At 36.7% G+C, this 22764-nt stretch overlaps 1 protein-coding gene across 3 annotated transcripts in view; it reads right to left on the minus strand.

Annotated features, from left to right (window-relative positions):
• Positions 1-22764, minus strand: part of EPHA6 (EPH receptor A6) — an 818416-nt gene that overhangs the window by 375608 nt on the left and 420044 nt on the right. For 2 of the 3 annotated variants that reach the window (XM_060172096.1, XM_060172098.1), the window contains 2 exons: positions 9964-10011; positions 9401-9563 (listed from right to left, as the gene is read on the minus strand). In XM_060172096.1, the coding sequence (XP_060028079.1) occupies positions 9401-9563; positions 9964-10011 (211 nt within the window). The remainder of the gene's footprint in view (positions 1-9400; positions 9564-9963; positions 10012-22764) is intronic. The other variant, XM_060172097.1, reaches the window with a different exon arrangement.

The following is a 22764-nucleotide window of genomic DNA, read 5'->3' on the forward strand; positions in this document are numbered from 1 at the left end:
TTATTTCAGTAAGTAATAGTGAAGCTTTTTTTGTTTACAGTGCTGAAGTTGGTTGTTGAAAAAACTATCTAGTACCCTTTTTGGTTTTGTATCCAGCAAATATAAGATAGCTATTTAATTTTAAAAAGAGCTATACTGCAAGAACATTCTTAAAAATATGCTTAGTCTTCCAAAAACATCAGAGAATATGAAATTCACTTTTCAGTAAATCAGCTACTTTATATCTTGCAGTAAGATGCCCATATTTTGCGCCTTTGCCTAACCTTATGGTATATTAGTGCACTCACGTATGTCATGCTCAGGTTTGTGCACACACAGCTATATCTTTACAAGACTCCTGCTATTTTGCCAAGAATTATTAGTCATTTTAAATTCACTGCAATACTGTTTCCTATGAAAAAGTAAAGTGTAACACACAAATACTTAAGTTGTTTCTTAGTTCTCTACACAGGCCTTGGTTGAGCTGACTGGATTAATTTTACAAACAAATGTTTATAATACTATGAAATAGTGTGATTTTATAGGGAAATATATTAATGACAGGCATTTATTGGTTGAGCTAATATAAATTTAAAAGTTATTACATTAGGTAATTTCAGATATTTTCACTGTACATTGGTATCATATAAATAAAAATATAGGGAAATATGAAATAAATGTATAAAAGAAATTAGTGTTCTATGCTATGGCATCCTTGTATTCTATGAACTGCAAACGATAACTTCATCTAAGTTTCATGTGTTTCTACCTTGTTCCTGTAAGAACCATATCTATAGTGGTCTAGAAGGTGGTGCAGTGGATAAAGTTTTGGACACTCAAACATGAAGTTCCAAATTTAATCCTCAGCATTGCATATGCCAGAGTTATGTTCTGGTTCTCTATCCTCCTCCTCTCCTCTCTCTCACAAATGAATAAATCTTAAAGAAAAGTAAAAGCCATATCTACATACAGTCACTATGAATCATTCTACTTCTAGCTTGAACTTTCCTATTATTTTTAGCTTGAACTTTCCTATTATTTTTAAAAAACTACTCTATAGAAGTAACGAACAACACATCAATCATTTGTGGTGCTGCTCTACCATGGTGCTCTCAAGTGCTGTCAGGAATCGAATCCTGAATGAGAAGATTGAGTTAGCTCCTCACCCTCGTTAGTCCTATTTCACCTTGAGCTTAGAACATGATCACATAACAGATGAGGGTGAAAGGTCAAGCATAATTAAAATTCATATAAGTAGGGGGCCAGGAGAATGCAATTTTCATGCTTGAGGCCCTGGTCACCACATGGAAGCACTTGTGCAAAGCTTTACAGCAATGGAGCAGTCTGGTGGTATCTCTTTTTCTTTCTCTAGCTCCTTGTACATCTTTCACTCTTTATTTGAAGAAAAAAAAAATCATCCACCAGGAGGAAGCAGTGTAAATAAGCAGATGCTGAACCCCAGAGATAACCTTGGCAGCAAAAAATAAAAATTCATACCAGCAGTTCAACATAGGTCTTTATAATGTTATATTAAGAGAATAGCTTTCATTACTTTGATTTTTCTAGTAACTATATTATTATCAAGAGAAACTACTGTCACATATAAGTCAATAAAGCTTATTTTTAAACTTAAACTCTGAAAATGGTTTTAAATTTTACATATGGATATATACATATATATATTTATTTTTTACTAAACTGAAAACTAATTGGAATTATCGAAGATTATTTAATCTCTCCAGAAGAATTCAAGGTTGTAAAGTCAAACAGTTTGATGAAAAGTTCAGATAATTTATATAGAAATGGTAGGAAAAATCCATCTCAAATAAAGTAAAATTAAAATTAGATTTGGGGAATACATAAATAACAAAACTCTAAATGATTTCTACTGCGTTTTAGTAGTGATCTTGACAAAGATGAGAACTCACACTATTTCTCTCTGTCTTTTATTCTCCACCTTTATTGATATATGATGACAACTAAGACTGTACATTTTATACATATTCACAATTCACAACATAATGCTTTGATATATATTATCTATGGTTGATTCATGATAAAATAGGGCAGTTGAATAATAGTAACAAAACTGTATATTCAAAAAGTCTATATATTTATTATCTAGCTCTTTAGAGAAAAAGGAGCTTACTGATCCTTGACCAATGTACTTGTAGATCTTTGAGAAATTTCTTTTTTTTCAGTTTATTAAAAATAGATTTTAATACTTTGAATATACAAAAAGATTATTACTGGCCTTACATCTTGTCAATTTAATCATTAGTAGAAAAATAGAATATCTTCTTGTCAGCTTGTAAACAGATGACATTTAAGAGAAAATTGATTCAGCTCTTCTGATTTATGGAAATAAATCAATAATATATCTAAATTTAAATAAAATCATCATTGGACCACATCAGACATATTTTTATTCTTCATGAAAACCTAAAAACACATTAATACTCCAGTGGCATTGAATTACAGATGTTCTTTGTTTTTCGTCTAATTCAGTCAGTTTGGAGTAGGAAATACGATGGTGTATTTTTTAAGAAATATAAACTAAATGGCACAATCAAGCAAACTGAAGCATCTATCACTTTGCAAGGTTATTGTGTGTGTGGTAAGAACAAGTTTAGGTTTGTTTTTAGCAAATTTCAAGTATGCAATATTGTCCTCTTATTGTACATTATTTCTTCAGAACCTACTTATATTATATAAAAGAAACTTTGTAGTCTTTTATAAGTACTTAGTATACTATTATTTGAATACATTTCCCCCTATAAGTCCCAGAGATACAAGTAATATATAGGTAGAATGATAAAATATACATACTAAGTTAAAAATAAATATATGTATGCTCACTGAGCATGGAAGTTAAGTAAATCTTTTATCACAATCTCCTAAACAATGCTGGGTCTTCATGTCATGCTGAATACGTATAGCTAACATCCATATAAATTCTGTTTTGAATTGGTCTTATTTACTTCCAAAGGAAATTTTATAGAATTGTCTTTGATTAATATATAAAATCTTAAGGGTGCACATTCACTTCTCTGTGTGTGTATAAGTCTCATAGTACCCAAAACCAAAGTTCGACTGTCATCTGTCAGAACGATTCTTTTACTCAGTCCTCCCCATCTTCCTTTTTCCTTCTGATATCCATTATAGTTTTCACTGTTTGGAAGAATTAGAACTTCATTCTCTTATAAAGTAAATCAATTCATATTTAGAAAATCTGACCACTAGAAAATGATTTCCTATGAATGTTTGCATTTAAATAACTCTAGCTGTCAATGGTGGAAATGTGCTATTGATTGGACATTATTTCAAATTAGGGTCTATCTTACTCGCTGGAATTTGTCTTCAGTAGGTTATAAGTATGAAGTTTGCCTCCCATTTGATTAATTATCCTTTTTATTACTCCATGAGCATCAACTGATTTTCTTTCTGCTTCATTCCTCACAACTAATAATCATTTAAAAATCTCTGACTTTAATAATGTCTGGGCGATTTTTTTTCTAAGCAATTGAAGCACAACAGATTGTACTTCAACTCATAGGCTAGATGGAAGCACAATAAAGAAAGATCTTCTAAAAGATGGTCTACTGAGAAAAATATGTCAAAAAATAATAATATCATTATCTAGTTTTACTTCAAATGATCCCAAATTTTAAAATATCAGTAATATGTCATGAAAATGTATAAATTGTGTTTCTATATGATTCAACCTAATTACAGCTTGTAACATGATAAATCAAGCAACACTACTTACTTTTGGTAAATAAAAATATCTGATACTTTCTCTACAAACTGGTAGGCGTCATGTTATGACTTCATTTATTAGCCTTTAAAAATTAATTTTATGCATGTACAAACTATTGTACTTACTGTCGAATGTAAAACAGTAATTCCACAATACAGAAATAAAAAAAAAAAACAGAAAAAACAAGATCAGAAGAGAAAACACATGTAGAACTTGAACTGGAATTGGCATATTGCACCAAAGTAAAAGACTCTGGGGTATGAGTGGGGGGTGGGGGGAGAGTACAGGTCCAAGAAGGATGACAAAGGACCTAGTGGAGGTTGTACTATTATATGGAAAACTGGGAAATGTTATGCATGTACAAACTATTGTATTTACTGTCGAATATAAAACATTAAATCCCCAAAAAAAGAAAAAAATTAATTTCAGAAGATACCACAGAAGTTTATACGACAGATTTCCATATCTGAACTCCCAGGTTCAATTCCCAGAAACTCTGTAAGCAAAAGTCAAGCAGTGCTCTAGTCAAAATAAAGAAAATCATTGTATTCATTTATTAGAGTAAATAAATACTGAATACTGCAAGATATTGAGAATATAAAAGGTATTTTATGAGAGGGATTAGGTGGTAGTATACTGGGTAGAACTCTTATGCACAAGGACCAGTATTCAAATCCATAGTCCCTATTTGCAGAGGAGAAACTTTATAAGAAGTGAAGCAGTGTTGCAGGTGTATCTCCTTCTATTTGTTTCTTGTATTGTACCAAAAGAAATTGGAAGTCCTTAGGGTGTATCTCTAGGAGAGGAATTACTGGGTTATATGGAAGACTACATTTCTAGCCTTGTGAGAGCTCTCCAGACTGCTCTCTACAGAGGCTGGACCAATTTATTCCCACCAGCAGTACAGAAGGGTTCCCTCTGTGCCCACAGCTTCAACAGCATTTGTTGCTGCTGTCCTTTTTGATGTATGCCATGCCTACAGGGTTGAGGGGTATCTCAATGTTGTCTTTATTTGCATTTCTCTGATTATCAGCGACCTGGAGAATTTTTCATGTGTTTGTTAGCCGTTTGAATCTCTTCTGTGGCGAATGTTCTGTTCATATCCTCTGCCCATTTTTGGATGGGGTCATTTACTTTTTTGTTGCTAAGTTTGCTAAGCTCTTTGTATATTTTGGTTATTAGTCTCTTGTCTGATTTATGGCATGCAAAGATCTTCTCCCATTCTGTGAGTGGCCTCTTTGTGTGATAGTTTCTTTTTCTTTTTTTTTGATTTTTAATTTTTTATTTATAAAAAGAAACATTGACTAAACTATACAATAAGAGGGGTAAAACTCCACATAATTACCACCACCAGAATTCTGTACCCCATCCCCTCCCCTGATAGCTTTCCTATTCTTTTTTAATTTTTCTTATTTTTAAAAAATTTTATTTATAAAAAGGAAATACTGACAAAACCATAGAGTAAGAGGGGTACATCTCCACACAGTTCTCACCACCAGAACTCCGTATCCCATTCCCTCCCTTGATAGCTTTCCTATTCTTTTTCTTTTTAAATTTTTTATTTACAAAAAGGAAACATTGACAAAACCATAGGATAAGAGGGATACAGCTTTGCACAATTCCCACCACCAGAACGCTGTATCCCATCCCTCACTGATAGCTTTCCCATTCTTTAACCTTTTGGGAATATGGGCCCAAGGTCATTATGGGATGCAGAAGGTAGAAGGTCTGGCTTCTGTAATTGCTTCCCTGCTGAACATGGGTGTTGACAGGTAGATCCATACTCCCAGCCTGTCTCTTTACCTAGTGGGGAAGGGCTCTGGGGAAGTGGAGCTCCAGGACTCATTGGTGGGGTTGTCTGTCCAGGGAAGTCTGGTCAGTATCATGCTAGCATCTGGGACCTGGTGGTTGACAAGAGAGTTAACATACAAAGCCAAAGAAATGGTTGACCAATCATTGTTGTATGCAAGAGCCTCTGAATTTTAACAACAAATCATGGACCTAAGGGCTGAAATAGTGCAGATGAAGAGTTGGAAGGTCCTCCATTTTGTAGACAGTAGGCATATTTTAGTTAAATTCCAAAGGACCTGTGGCTATACTAGTTTTTTTTTTTTTTTTTTCTTTTTTCTGACCCTGACATCTGATATGCAGGTGGATCCAAGTTATTGTTTGGGGAGATGATGTCATGGTTGACAAAATTACCAGAAAGCTGGATCAGGGAAGAGAGTAGCTCCCTAATATAGGAAAGGGGTATAAATATTGTTGACTGTAAACCCCATCTATTTGATGTGATCTGGGACCCATAATTAGTGTGTTATAGTTTATTTGGCTGTGCAAAAGCTTTTCAACTATATGTAGTACCATTGATTTTTTTTTTTTTGCTGCTTTAGTTTTTCTTGCAGTTGGGTTTCTATCATCAAAGATGTCCTTGACATTTATGTGGGAAAGTGTTCCACCAATGTTTTCCTCTAAGTATTTGATAGTTTCTGGTCTAACATCCAGGTCCTTGATTCATTTGGAGTTGATTTTTGTTTCTGGTGAGATATAGTGGTTCAGTTTTATTCTTCTACATGTTTCAATCCAGTTTTCCTAGCAACATTTATTGAAGAGAGCTTCCTTTCTCTATTTAGTACTTTGGGCCCCCTTATCAAATATTAGATGTCCATAGGTGTGGGGGTTTAGGTCTGGGCTTTCAATTCTGTTCCACTGGTCTGTGTGCCTATTTTTGTTCCAGTACCAGGCTGTTTTGATGATGATGGCCTTATAATATAGTTTGAGATCTGGAAGTGTGATGCCTCCATTTCTGTTTCTTTTCCTCAAGATTGTTTCGGCAATCCTAGATGTTTTCTGGTTCCAAATAAATGATTGCAGTTTTTGTTCTATTCTATTAAAGAAGGTTGGTGGAACTTTGATGGGTATTGCATTAAATCTATATATGACTCTGGGGAGAATATTCATTTTGATGATATTAATCTCCCAATCCATGAGCATGGGATGTCTTTTCAATTCTTGGTGTCATTTTCTATTTCCTTGAATAGTGACTTATAGTTTTCAGTATACAAGTCTTTCACTTCTTTGGTCAGGTTTATTCCTAGCAATTTTATTGATTTTGCTGCAACAGTGAATGGGAGTGATTTCTGGATATCTTCTATTTAGTGTTTGCATAAAGAAACGCCACTGATTTTTGTACATTGATTTTGTAGCCTGAAACCTTGCTATATTGCCTAATAACTTCCAGTAGTTTTCTGCTGGATTATTTGGATTTTTCTATGTATACGATCATATCATCTGCAAATAGTGAGAGTTTGACTTCTTCCCTTCCAATCTGTATTAATTTGGTTTCTTTATCTTATCTGATTGCTATGGCAAGAACTTCCAATACTATGTTGAAGAATAATGGTGATAAAGGACATCACTGTGTAGTCCCTTATCTGAGGGAAAATGCTTTCATCTTCTGTCCGTTGAGTGTGATGTTTGTTGTAGTTTTGCTATATATGGACTCCACTATCTTGAGGAATTTCCCATCTATTCCCATTTTTGTAGTGTTTTGAGCATGCATGGGTATTGGATTCTGTCAAAGGCTTTGTCTACATCTGAGGTAATCATGAGTTATAACACCCAACCAAAAATATATGTGTACACCTATATTCAGAGCAGCACAATTCATAATAGCTAAAACCTGGAAGCAACCCAGGTGCCCAACAACAGATGAGTGGCTGAGAAAGTTGTGGTATATATATATACAATGGAATACTATGCAGCTATTAAAAATAATGAACCCACCTTCTCTGACCCATGTTGGATGGAGCTATAGAAGGAATAACGTTAAGTGAGCTATGTCAGAAAGATAAAGAGGAGTATGTGATGATTCCACTCATAAACAGAAGTTGAGAAAGAAGAACAGAAAGGGAAACTCAAAGCAGGATTTGACTGAATTTGGAGTAGAGCACCAGAGTAAAAACCCTGGGTTGAGGTTGAGGGTAGACATTCAACTTCACGGGGCGAGGGGAGGGGTGTGTGGGGTGGGCAATGGGGAGGAGAGGGGATGATGGGATGGGACATAGTCTTTTGGTGGTGGGAATGGGGTGTGTGTGTGTGTGTGTGTGTGTGTGTGTGTGTTTATCTTCAGCACAGAGACTAGATCTTCACATGTATCCATAAATTAGGGCAAAATATATACCTGAATGCAAAAGTACACAATAGTCTACAGTGAGTCAGTATAAAGTCCATAATGAAACAGTGCCTACTTAGACTTAGATACCCTACTCACCTACTTCCTATTACATTTCCCTCACTCACTCCAAAGCTAATCTTATCAAAGCAAGGACTGCAAAAGCTGAGTAAGGGCAAGAGACTGGCATACTTTAAGGATGACACTTTAGTCACTATCAGGGCATCCCATCAATTGGGGCCCTAGTCGGGGAATACTGAGACTCCTAAACAGACATGATGGGCCTAGACCTTGAATAAATGCCTCTCTCCCTTGTTACCTTGTCATCTCTATCAGGAACAACACAATAGACCCCTATGTGGCCCCCCGAAGACCTTGCCCCCTTAAAATCTTGCAAATAGATATTGAATAACTAATAAAAACAGTGTGCACAAATTACAATGTGCAAGGGTTTTGGTTCAAACTTCTGGTCTTAACCTACAGGCAGGAAATTCACATTGGTGAAGCGTGAAGCATACTGTAGATGTCATTCTCTCTCTCTCTCTCTCTCTCCTTCTTTCCCTCTGACCCTTCCTCCCTAGCTCCCTCATCCCTCTGAATTTGTGTCTCTACCAGAATAGAAATAAGTAAATAAATAACTAAAATGTAAAACATGTATCTTCCCTAAAAGAAAACAGAATATTCAATATTCTGCAGAACAATTGGATCACATTACAATTGTAGTAGAGTGATAATTTGTTAACATTTTTCAACTTTGTAACTCTTATCTAGAACATAAAAGAGACAGACTGAGGTTTGAAAAGCAAAGTCAAAATGAACTGAGGGTTGTGGTTCAGAAGATGTCACAGTCCTTCCCTGGAAGAATCCATACAGTTACATTTTCCTTTTGACCTAAATTAAACCAATATAGAACCCTACAAATAACACTGTACTGTTTAACTGTTTAACTACCCCAGACCCTGGGCAGTAGAGTCTGTACACTGAACCCTCACTGACGAATGGTCTATTTATAATAAAAAATCATGCCTCTGATGACCTTTCCTCCACCCATTTTCTTAGATGCAATGAATGATTATGTATGACTGTGGTTGAGTTGCCTTTTCCTTCCTTTCATAAATGTGAATGATTTTTTTCCTGGAAAATTACTAAATATAGATCATTATACCACCTTGACAGTACTCTGTATAAAAAGAGAACCCTCCCATCTTCTCTTTGAAACTTACTGTCTGGCTTCACAAGTTACAGCCTTTCAAGCCAGTAAGGCCCCTGCTTTGTTATACAGTTGTGCCTGTGATTTCTTTGACAACACAGTATATTAATACTCAGTGACAACACCAAACATAAACCAAAATTATTGTAAGAATATTTATATGAACACAACCCAGTTTGATTAGATTATTAAAAATTAAAGGCACTAGTATTTCAACTATCAGGTTAAAGTTAGAGTAGTACTACATTAACATCTTATTTTATAAGATGTTAAAACTTACTTTCATCTCCTGTTTCAAATTCAAATTTCTGACTGTAGCCACTGTATCCTGTTGCAGTTCTTACTCGGATGTGAAATATGTACTTGGTGGCAGGCTTGAGCCCTGTGATGATGACACTGGGAGCCTTGGATCTCGTGGAGGAATAGGTGAGCTGCTCATGCTCCTGAAGAAATAAAAGAAGAGAAAGGAAATGAAGCAGCATTATTTTACTTTTTTCTTACAGCCATTCCATAGCTAAATTGAGGAAGTATGCCTTGAATATCCAAATTTTCTATTAAAAAGAAGTACAAGTGTATCTGTCCATTATTTAATAACCAACTATCATTATGATGTACATAATATGATTCTCACTTAGAAATTTGAAAATGTTGTCACTCCTATGTAAACTGTACTTGTATCTTTAGTGATTTGGAGTTTTGGTCAAACTGGAAGGAGTGGCCATGATTGAAAGGCACATTCACATGGAATGGCAGCTGCATCTGGAGCAAAGTGCACATCAGACCAGACCACCCCATCAGAGCGCAAGAAGCCAGGGTGGGAAAATTCAGGTACCCGCTACTCACTTCTACCCGCAGGTAGTGCCAAAATGCCGGCGCTATCCGTGGGTAGACCTGTGGGTAAAAGGAAAAATAAATTAATTGCTTTTAAAAGCTTAAACTATTTTATCCAGAATCTATTGCTTTGTTCCAAACTCAGTGATTACCCAGTAATTAACAACTGAAATTGACTCAATTTTGAATGTAAAACAAGATTTATTTTTCCTTGATGGAGAATTGAACCTTCTCCCCAAAACCAGAATTTATTATTCAAAGGTAAGAAAATTACATAATGAGTATGAGACAAACTTTGAAATAACCCACATGTGAAATGGATCATAAAAGGTATGGAAAGCTTAACCATATCAAAGGAATCAGAAGCAAGATTTGGGGTTTGGTTCCTAGATAACTGCAATTAGCCACCAAACTGCCCTGTCTTCTCAATAACAGGCCACAGATTTGTTAGAGTTTCCTGAATGATGTAGCTAGTTAGTGTATTTTAGGTGGATTATCTCACCCACCACCTCAAAACAGGATCACTCATTTGTGCATATAGAAAACTTTCATAGTATACTACTTGTGGGGAAATATTAAATTAAATATTATTTATGTATAAGGTAACTTGACAATGATGTTTTAGTATGGTACTGAAAAAGCTTATATTTGTGTGAAAGCTCTTTTAAATCCATAGGTCAAATTAGATCATGAGGTTATTTAATTATCCACTATAATTCTTGGCTATAAATCAAACAGAGAGATTACTGGTAATGGAAATGACTTCCAAAGACATTTATTGAATCACTCACTTCATTTTTAAAATATCTAATATTCTCACCAAGGTTTCATTCAGTCTCTTCCTGAATTGTTCAGAAGAACTTTCATTACTAAATGAAATCATAAAAAGTTAACACATACATAGGATGCATCCAACTACATTTATTTAGTGGTGATGTTTTAAATTTATAGAAACATCAATAATTCCCTTTAAGCTGTATTTGGAGAAAAACATATTCATTTTAATGATCATTTTGAAAACTTTATGACTTTATTGTCAGAATTTTATAATTTATTTTCCTTTTTGTCATCCTTGTTGCTTTTTTATCATTGTTGTGCTTATTATTAGTGTTGTCATTGCTGTCGTTATTGTTGGGTAAGACAGAGAGAAATGGAGAGTGGAGGGGAAGACATACATGGGGAGAGAAAGATAGACACCTGCAGACCTGCTTCACTGCTTGTGAAGCGACCCCCCTGCAGGTGGGAAGCCAGGGGCTCAAACCAGGATCCTTAAGCCTGTCCTTGAGTTTCGCTCCATGTGCACTTAACCCACTACAGCCCTACCCCTAGAATTTTATAAGTTACAGTTATTCTGGCCTAACTGAGGAATTGAATTTTCCATCTATGTCCTAAATATAACTTTACATTATACATGGAGTACAAAGAAAAAATGAGCTATCAGGAACAATCTTAAAAAGACTAAAGATTAAGCCAGAAGCAATCAAATACATAGAAGAAAATAATGGCAGAACACTTCAAGAACTATGCTTAAAAAATGACTTCAAAGACTCAATCAAGTCCAATAGCAAAGAAAACAAAAATAAACCAATGAGACATCAAACTATAGAGTTTTTGCAAAGCAAAGAGTACTATCAACCAAACAGAAAGAAACCCTGCAGAATGGGAGAAGATATTTATACAACATACTTCAGATATAGGACCAGTAACCAAAATACATAAGGTACTCAGTAAACTTATTACCCAGAAAATGAAAAATCCCATTAGAAAAGAGCATGAGCACACACTAGGAAGTTCACAGAGGAAGAGATCCAGAGACCATTATACACACCACAAGTTGCTTCAAGTCACTGATTATTAGAGAAATGCAAATAAAAACAATGATGTACTACTTTAAACCTGTGAGAATTAGAGTGAACAGTGACAACAAATACTGAAGATGTGGGAGAAAAGGGACACTCCAGCACTGCTAGTGGAAGTATAAATTGTTCCAAATCTTGTGCAAAACAGTCTGGAGATTTCTCAGAACACTAGAAATGAACCTACCCTACAACCCAGTAATTTCTCTCCTGGAAATTTACACAAAGGATAGGAAAATACCTATCAAAAAAGATATATGTATACTTATGTTCATAACAACACTATAATAGTCAAAACTTGGAAGCAAACCAGATTTCCAATAATATATGAGTATATAAACAAACAAAAAAGTGGTATAAAAATGTCTACGAAGCTAAGAGCTAGTTTTTTTTTTTTTTGAAAGGGTAAACAAAATCAACAAACCCTTGGCCAGACTCACTAAAAACAGACGAAAACCCAAATAAATCATATCATGAATGAAATGGGAGAAGTCACAACAGAGACCACAGAAATCCAAAGCATCCTATGGAGCCTCTATGAACAACTATATGCCACAAAACTAGAAAATCTGGAGGATCTGGATATATTCTCAGAAACATAAACTCTCCCTAAATTAAACCAAGAGGGAATGTGAAATATGAATATATCAATTACAGCAAAAGAAATCAACACAGTCATCAAAAAATTCCCCAACAAAAGAGTCCAAGACCAGATGGATTTACAAATGAATTCTACAAAAACTTTAACAAAGAACTACTATTTGTACTCCTCAAGCTCTTCCAAAATATTGAAGACACCGGGATTTTAACACCTTTTATGAAGTTAACATCATACTAAAACCTAAAGCAGAGATGCAACAACAAAAGAAAACTACAGACCAGTATCCTTGATGAACATAGATGCTAAGATGTTGAATATCTATCTATAGAAAACCATATACAGCAGTACATCAGGAAAATCATGCACCATGACCAAGTAGGTTTTATCCCAGGGATGCAAGGCTGATTCAACATATGTAAGTCAACAAATGTGATCCACCATATTAACAAATGTAAAACCAAAAAACACATGATTATCTCAAGAGATTCAGGAAAAGCACCCAAAAATGTCCAACAGCCTTACATAATCAAACCATTAAGTAAATGGGGATAGATGGCAAATTCCTCAAACTAGTTAATTCTACATATAGTAAACCAACAACCAACATCATATTCAATAGTGAAAAATTCAAAGTATTTTCTCTCCACTCAGGTACAAGAAAAGGCGGCTAATTATCATCACTACAATTCAGCATTGCCTGAGAAGTCCTGGCCACAACAATTAGAGGATAAAAAGGTACCAAAGTGATAAATATTTGAAGAGAAGAAGTTAAACTATCCCTATTGGCAGATGACATGAATTTATATATACAAAACCTTAAAGAATCCAGTTGACAATTCTTGGATATGATTGAACAATATAGTAAACTGGCAGGCTACAAAATCCATATACAAAAATCAATAGCATTCCTCTATGCAAACACCAATCAGATGAAAAGATACAAAAATCATTCCCTTTCACCATAGCAGCAAAAATAATCAAATATTTGGGGATAAAGTTAACAAAGGTGTTGTTAAAATTTTCGGAAGGCTCTGGCCGGGCGGGTCTAGCTTCACTGGCGGGTAACAGAGACGCGGAGACAACGGCTGGGCAGGGAAGCTGTATTTCTTTATTCAGGAACAACGATTCATAAACTAAGACAAACTAATCACCAAACAGAACTCCGCTGTCTCTTTGCGGCGGCGCAAGCACACTCTCTTTTACTCTCGAACTCAGGAACTCAGGAACTCTGGCACTCTCGAACTCAGGAACTCCCGAACTCTCTCCGGTTTTCTTGGGGTGGGGCCAAGCAGGCCCGCGAAATTAACAGGACTCATCCAATACTCTTGGCGGGGGAGGGCTAGAACAAACCAATGTAAAGCATACGACACAAAGGAAATGAAGAACTTTTATACACACACACACACACACAGAAAACAAACCAAAAAAACTATGGATTACTCTTCAAGGAAAAAGAAAGCTACATAAAGAAATAGAAAGACATCCTATGATCATGGATTGGAAAAATTAACATTGTCAAATGCCCATCATGCCCAGAGCTATACACAGATTTAATGCCATCCTCGTCAAGGTGCCAATGAATTAATTTTAAAGGAAACAAGCAACAGCTCCAAAAATTTATCTGAAGCCAAAAAATCTTCAGGATTGCCAAGGCAATCTTAAGAAAAAAAGAACTCTACAAAAAATGGGAATAGATGGGAAATTCCTCAAGATAGTGGAGTCTATATATAGCAAACCTACAGCCAACATCATACTCAATGGACAGAAGCCGAAAGCATTCCCCCTCAGATTGGGGACTAGACAGGGCTGTCCACTGTCACCGTTACTCTTCAACATAGTATTGGAAGTTCTTGCCATAGCAATCAGGCAAGAGAAAGAAATCAAAGGAATACAGATTGGAAGGGAAGAAGTCAAGCTCTCACTATTTGCAGATGATATGACAGTATACATAGAAAGACCTAAAGAATTCAGCAGAAAGCTACTGGAAGTTATTAGGCAATATAGCAAGGTATCAGGGTACAAAACCAATGTATAAAAATCAGTGGCATTTCTTTATGCAAACACTAAATCTGAAGAAGAAGACATCCAGAAATCACTCACCTTTACTGTTTCAGCAAAATCAATAAAATACCTAGGAATAAAGTTGACCAAAGAAGTGAAAGACTTGTATACTGAAAACTATGAGTCGCTACTCAAGGAAATAGAAACTGATACCAAGAAATGGAAAGATATCCCATGCTCATGGATTGGAAGAATAAATATCATCAAAATGAATATTCTCCCCAGAGCCATATACAAATTTAATGCAATACCCATCCAAGTTCCACCAAGCTTCTTTAAGAGAATAGAACAAACACTACAATCATTTATCTGGAACCTGAAAACACCTAGAATTGCCAAAACCATCTTAAGGAATAGAAACAGAAATGGAGGCATCACACTCCCAGACCTTAAACTATATTATAAAGCCATCATCATCAAAACAGCATGGTACTGGAACAAAAATAGGCACACAGACCAGTGGAACAGAATTGAAAGCCCAGAAGTAAATCCCAACACCTATGGGCATCTAATCTTTGATAAAGGGGCCCAAAGGATTAAATGGAAAAAGGAGGCTCTCTTCAATAAATGGTGCTGGGAAAACTGGGCTGAAACATGCAGAAGAATGAAATTGAACCACTTTATCTCACCAGAAACAAAAATCAACTCCAAATGGATCAAAGACCTAGATGTCAGACCAGAAACAATCAAATACTTAGAGGAAAACATTGGTAAAACACTTTCCCACCTACGCCTCAAGGACATCTTTGATGAATCAAACCCAATTGCAAGGAAGACTAAAGCAGAAACAAACCAATGGGACTACATCAAATTGAAAAGCTTCTGCTTTTCATCCAAAGAAACTATTAAACGAACAGAGAGACCCTTCACAGAATGGGAGAAGATCTTCACATGCCAGACATCAGACAAGAAACTAATCACCAAAATATATAAAGAGCTCAGCAAACTTAGCACCAAAAAAGCAAATGACCCCATCCAAAAATGGGCAGAGGATATGAACAAAACATTCACCTCAGAGGAGATCCAAAAGGCTAACAAACATATGAAAAACTGCTCTAGGTCACTGATTGTCAGAGAAATGCAAATTAAGACAACCCTAAGCTACCACCTCACTCCTGTAAGAATGGCATACATCAAAAAGGACAGCAGCAACAAATGCTGGAGAGGATGTGGGGACAGAGGAACCCTTCTACATTGCTGGTGGGAATGTAAATTGGTACAGCCTCTGTGGAGAGCAGTCTGGAAAACTCTCAGAAGGCTAGACATGGACCTTCCATATGATCCATTAATTCCTCTCCTGGGGTTATACCCCAAGGACTCCATAACACCCAACCAAAAAGAGGTGTGTACTCCTATGTTCATAGCAGCACAATTCATAATAGCTAAAACCTGGAAGCAACCCGGGTGCCCAACAACAGATGAGTGGTTGAGAAAGCTGTGGTATATATACACAATGGAATACTATGCAGCTATCAAAAACAATGAACCCACCTTCTCTGACCCATCTTGGACAGAACTAGAAGGAATTATGTTAAGTGAACTAAGTCAGAAAGATAAAGACGAGTATGGGATGATCCCACTCATCAACAGAAGCTGACTAAGAAGATCTGAAAGGGAAACTAAAAGCAGGACCTGATCAAATTGTAAGTAGGGCACCAAAGGAAAAACCCAGTGGTGAGGGGTAGACATGCAGCTTCCTGGGCCAATGGGGGGTGGGAGTGGGCGGGAGGGATGGGTCACAGTCCTTTGGTGGTGGGAATGGTGTTTATGTACACTCGTAGCAAAATGTAGACATATAAATCAGTAGTTAATTAATATGAGAGGGGGGAAATCAATTGTATGTCTCAAAGTTTCTCAAAAGACAAACTGAATCTTTTTAATGTATAGGCTATGTAGTTGATATGCGGACTCTCTCAAAAGCCTAGACCAAGTAGATTAGAAGCATCCAATAGCACAGCTATATACAAGATACTGGATACTGTAAAGCAAACCATAACAAAGGGACTTTTCAAAGTTAACCCAATTAACAAATAATGTGATGATAATATTAACTATCGATTGTCTTTTTGAACCCTAAGACAGCAGGAACCTCACATCTCCACTATAGGGCCCCTACCTCCCCCAGTCCTGGAACCCTTGGATAGGGCCCACTTTCCCGTATGCATCTGCCAATCCAAACCAAATAATATTGCATCCACCGATCACAACCTAAAAAACGCAACGATTGCCACCTCAACATGCTTCACCTCAGACTGTATCCAGAGACTTCACGTGTGGAAGGACAACCCTTCAGCTTCATTACTCGGGTGAGACCTTTCCTTTTATAGTACACTCTAATTTCATCTCAGGTAGTTCACTTTCTAACAAAGTCCCATAACCTAGATATACACCAGTTTCTGTGAGAGAGAGCTTATGTGTACACGTATCCATAAACTACTGCAAAATATATACCTGAAAGCAGAAGTACACTAGAGTTTGCAGTGAGTACCTCCCTAACACTTCCTCTCCACTATTCCAAGCTTGGGATCCATGATTGCTCAACAAATTGTTTGGCTTCATATGTTAACTCTCTTTTCAATCACCAGGTTCCAGATGCCACCAGGATGCTGGCCAGGCTTCCCTGGATTGAAGACTCTACCAATGTGTCCTGGAGCTCAGCTTCCCCAGAGACACACCCCACTAGGGAAAGAGAGAGGCAGACTGGGAGTATGGACCGACCAGTCAACGCCCATGTTCAGCGGGGAAGCAATTACAGAAGCCCGACCTTCTACCTTCTGCAACCCTCAACGACCCTGGGTCCATGCTCCCAGAGGGCTAGAGAATGGGAAAGCTATCATGGGAGGGGGTGGGATATGGGGATTGGGTGGTGGGAATTGTGTGGAGTTGTACCCCTCCTACCTTATGTTTTTGTTCATTAATCCTTTCTTAAATAATAATTTTAAAAAAAAAAGAAAAAAACTGGAGGCATTACAATACCTGACCACAAGCAATACTACTGAACTATTGTAATCAAACTGCCTGGTGCTGGAATCAAAATAGATGCGCAGACCAGTGGAATAAAAAAGAATACCCAGCCATTTTTGACAGCGGGGTCCAAATCATTAAATGATGAAAGGAGTGTCTCTTCAACAAATGGCGCTGGGAAAATTGCATTGAAACATGCAAGCAGATGAAATTGAACCATCACATCATCATGCACAAAAGTGAACTCCAAGTGGATCAAGGACATGGATATTTCAGAAAGAATGTATCAAATACATAGAATAAAACATTGGCAGGACACTTCATGACTTATGATTCAAAAAAAGCCAAGGATTCAATAGCAGAGAAAACAAAAGTGAAAATAAAGTAATGGCACTGCATAAAACTGAAAAGCTTCTGTACAGCAAAGACACCCAATGGCCTGGGAGAAGATCTTTACACAACACACATCAGACAAAGAACTAATAACCAAAATACATAAAGAGCTCAGTAAAGTAAACAGAGAGAGAGAGAGAGAGAGAGAGAGAGAGGGAGAGAGAGAGAGGCGCTCGCGCGTGCACGGAAAAAAAAAAAAAAGCAGCCCATTAGAAAATGGAGCCAGGACAGGGACAGAAATTTCACTGAGGAAGAGATCCAGAGGGGCAAGAGATATATGAAAAGGTGCTCAAAGCCACTGATAATCAGAGAAATACAAATAAATACAACAATGAGATACCACTTTACAACTGTGAAACTGTCATACATCTCAGATGATCTCACTCTCAGGCAGAAGTTGAAAAACAAGAGCAGAAGAGAAAACACAAGTAGAACCTGAACTGGAGTCGGTGTATTGCACCAAAGTAAAAGACTCTGAGGTGGGTGGGGGGAGAATACAGATCCAAGAAGGATGACAGAGGACCTAGTGGGGGTTGTATTGTTATATGGGAAACTGAGAAATGTTGTGCATGTATAAACTATTGTATTTACTGTTGAATGTAAAAAATTATTTCCCCAATAAAGAAATAAAAAAAAAATAAAAAGGAAGAGAAGTCAGGTTTATAATCTGAGGAAATTACCAGTGGATTAAAATGTTTTCTCTCTAACTTCCCAGTAAGTTATAGCTATACATTTCCATATAAACACTAATTTACTGCATAAAAATGTGCTATAAGGCAAGCCAGTGGCACATACATACATTATAGTGCACATGGATCCATGTTTGAGCTCCTACTACCCACCCCAATGAGGGAAGCTTCAAGATGAAAAAGGTATACATATTTCTCTCTTTCTCCTTGCCTATCTCTCTCTGCCCTCTCAATTTCACTATATTCTATCTAAGAATAGATAAAAAAGAGAATAATAACTGTTAGGAGCAGTGGATTTTTCATGCATGTAAGCAGTGGATTTTTCATGCATGGAAGCTCCAGTGACAGCCCGGTGGCAACAAAAATAATTAAACTGGTATATATACATGAGGGGATACTGCTCAGCTGTCAGAATGGTGAAGTCATCTCCTTTGCATCATCTTGGATGGAACTGGAAGATATCACACTAACTGGGATAACCAAAAGAAAAGGGAAATTACCTAGTGGTCTTCCTTGCAGGTGGACAGGGAAAGAGAACATCAAGTGAAACTTGGACAGGATGCACTGAATCAAAGCAAAGGACTCATGGAAGGAGGGAGAAAGAAGGGCTGAAGAGAACCTTGGGGCCCTGGTGCATGATGATACAAAAAAGGATCTAGGTTGTGGATTGGGGTCTTCTGCAGAGAATGTTCACATGAAGATGAGAAACTGTACCCATGTGTCATTGATTGTACTGTAAGTAATTGTCCTCTGTAACAAAAATGATTAAAGTTTCCAAAAATAAGACAAAACAGAAAAATTACAACTTATTTGTATTTTTAGATAATTTCAAGAATGTAAAATAAATACACATTCACTTAGCATGAATGCAAAATAAATAAAAACAAATAAAAACAAAGTTTCTAGCATAGCTGATTATAGTAATCATCTACTCAGAGCTTATAGAAGATGTTTCCTATGGTCAAGACCTCCATAATGAGGCAACTTAATAACTATATTACTCTTAGAATGGTTGCATAATCATTACTTACTATGTCTGTGTTGCTTTACCAAAGTATCCTAAGTATATTAATTTCTAAAATTTAGTAAAGTTATACAGAGTAAACCCTTCACAAATATTATTTATTTAATATTATTTAATATTTATGATGTTTACAAAATAGAATAGAATTCATTATGTAGCAAGTGTAATTACATGTTTCCCCCCTTTTGGGGCCTCCATAGGCCTTGCCCTCAAGGTGGATCAACAACGGCTGGATAACATACTCTACCTACCACCTGAAGAAGATGGGTTCTGAAACTGGGGCATCTTGCAACATTTCTACTCATGACCACAGGATGCAAGTTCAGACCTACAGAGATGCAGAGGTTACATAGACCCCTACGCTGAATATAGGCCCCAGATAAAATTGATGGGGTTTACAGTCAACAATATTTATACCCCTTTCCTATATTTTGGAGCTACCCTCTTCCCTGATCCAGCTTTCTGGTCCTTTTTCCAGCCATGACATCATCTCCCTAGACAATAACTTGGGTCCACCAGTATATCAGATGTCAGGCTCAGGAAAAAACTAGTGTAGTCATGGGTCCTTTGGAATATACCTAAAATAGACCTACCAGCTCTCTCCAAATTGGTGACCCCAAATATCCCAGCCTCTTGGTTCATAATTAGTCAACAATTTGTTGTCTTCATATGTTAATTCTTTTTTCAGCCACCAGGTTCCTGATGCTACCATGATGCCAACCAGACTTCAGCAGTGAAGCAATTACAGAAGCCAGACCTTCCACCTTCTGCACCCCATAATGATCCTTGGTCCATACTCCCAGAGGGTTAAAGAATAGGAAAGCTATCAGGGGAGGGGATGAGATACAGAATTCTATTGGTGGGGACTGTGTGGAATTGTACCCTTTTATCCTATGGTTTTGTCAGTGTTTTCAGCCACCAAGTTGTAGATGCTACCATGATGCTAACCTGACTTCCCTGGGCAGACGACCTCTCCAATGTGTCCTGGAACCCCACCTCTCCACAGCCCTGCCCCACTAGGGAAAAACAGAGACAGGCTGGGAGTATGGATCGACGTGCCAATGCCCATGTCCACTGGAGAAGCATTTATAGAAACGAGGCCTCGCACCTTCTGCACCCCATAATGATTCTGGGTCCAACTCCCAGAGGGATAAAGAATAGACAAGCTTCCAATGGAGGGAATGGGATGTGGAATTCTGGCAGTGGAAATTGTATGGAATTGTACCCTTCTTATCCTATGGTCATGTTGATCATTATTAAATTAAGAAAAATTCAGTCTAGAGACAAGAGGGTATATAGAGAAAGAATCAGCATAGAAATTAAGCAATCAAGTTTTTCTCCTAGTAAGTACATTATAGGAGACAGAGTTTTTCAGCTCTGACTTGAACTCTATATTTTGATAACCTTAAGAAATTAGTAGAGCTAGATTATTGTAATGGTTTACAAAAGTTTAGTTTAGTTATAGTTTATTTTCCTGTTTTCACTGAAGTAAGACAGTTTCTATAGTGGGAAGAGAAGGATTGGGATTGATTGGGGTTCATTTTTGTAAAGTTTTCTTTAAGTAAAAACTGACAAAATTATAAATTATACATATGTAATAAAAATGTAAAAGTAGGTATTCTAAGTACAAAACTACTTTCTGACTGCATTTTTTAAGAAGTATCATTTAGTACACCATGGCTATAATTTACTACAATCAACTCTTGATTATCCACACTATGCCAAAATAGGAGGCAACAACAAATCACTTTGAAATGCGTTCATGATTTTTTTGACTTACGTTCCTCTGAATGTAAGTTTCACCTAAAATGAAAATTAACTGCATTTCTTGAATATTAAATAGCGAGGAATGTTAGGAGAACATACAGAGTTACACCTCGGGCTGGAAGAACAGTGATCTAGACATAAACATTTCTATATGGTTTTCAAAAAACACTTTATATATAGACAACTGACTTCTTCAAATTGTACTTAGATTTACTGTTGTAGGAATAGCTACGTATTAAAGGGTGGCCTTTAAGAAATACTGGTGACTTGGATGATATCAATAGAACTATAGTTGCTTATAGTTCACTTATTAAAATCAGGGAGGCTATATCATCTCCAAGAGTCAAAGCTGTAGCAAGCATAGAAAAATAATATATAGGGAGTCAGGCGGTAGCGCAGTGGGTTAAGCACACGTGGTGCAAAGCTCAAGGACCTGCGTAAGAATCCCATTTTGAGTCCCAGCTCCCCACCTGCAGGGGGGTACCTTCACAGGCTGTGAAGCAGGTCTGCAGGTGTCTGTCATTCTCTCCCCCTCTCTCTTTCCCTCCTCTCTCCATGTCTCTCTGTCCTATCTAACAACGACATCAACAACAACAACAATAACTAAACAGCAATGAAAAAACAAGGGCAACAAAAGGGAAAATAAATAAATAAAAATATAAAAAATAAAAATAATATATACAGCCATTTTACAGTCCCCAGAATATGTGTTATATGAAATGATTTCTTTCTTTTACAAGCTAGTATTAATAGGTGATGTGTGTTATCCAGGGAAATGATTGGCTTGTGCTTTAAAGTAATTTTACAGATTCTGTGAGAGGTATTTTTTTTAAATGTATCTATATTTTCTTTGCCTGTTACACTCAATATTTTAATTGTTTAATGTAGCATTTTTTCACATTTTATTATTTATTTATTCTTAATTTTTATTTATAAAAAGGAAACACTGACAAAACCATAGGATAAGAGGGGTACAGCTTTCCACAATTCCCACCACCAGAACTCCATATCCTATCTCCTTCCCTGATAGTTTTCCTATTCTTTAACCTACCCGAAGTATGGACCCAAGGTCATTGTGGGATGCAGAAGGTTGATGGTCTGGCTTCTGTAATTGCTTTCCCACTGAACATGGGCATTGACAGCTCGATCTGTACTCCCAGCCTGTGTTTCTTTTTTGCTAGTATGGTGGGGCTCTGGGGAAGTGGAGTTCAAGGACATTGGTGGGGTTGTCTGTCCAGGGAAGTCTGGTTGGCATCATGCTAGCATCTGGAACCTGGTGGCTGAAAAGAGAGTTAACATATAAAGCCAAAGAAATTGTTGACTAATCATGAATCTAAAGGCTGGAATAGTGCAGATGAAGAGTTGGGGGGAATCTCTGTTTCGTAGTTAGCTAGTAAGCATATTTTAGTTATATTCCAAAAGGTCTGTGGCTATATACTAGTTTTTCCTTTCTTTCTT

The sequence above is a fragment of the Erinaceus europaeus genome, chromosome 14 (genome assembly GCF_950295315.1).
Source record: "Erinaceus europaeus chromosome 14, mEriEur2.1, whole genome shotgun sequence".
Lineage (NCBI taxonomy): Eukaryota > Metazoa > Chordata > Mammalia > Eulipotyphla > Erinaceidae > Erinaceus > Erinaceus europaeus.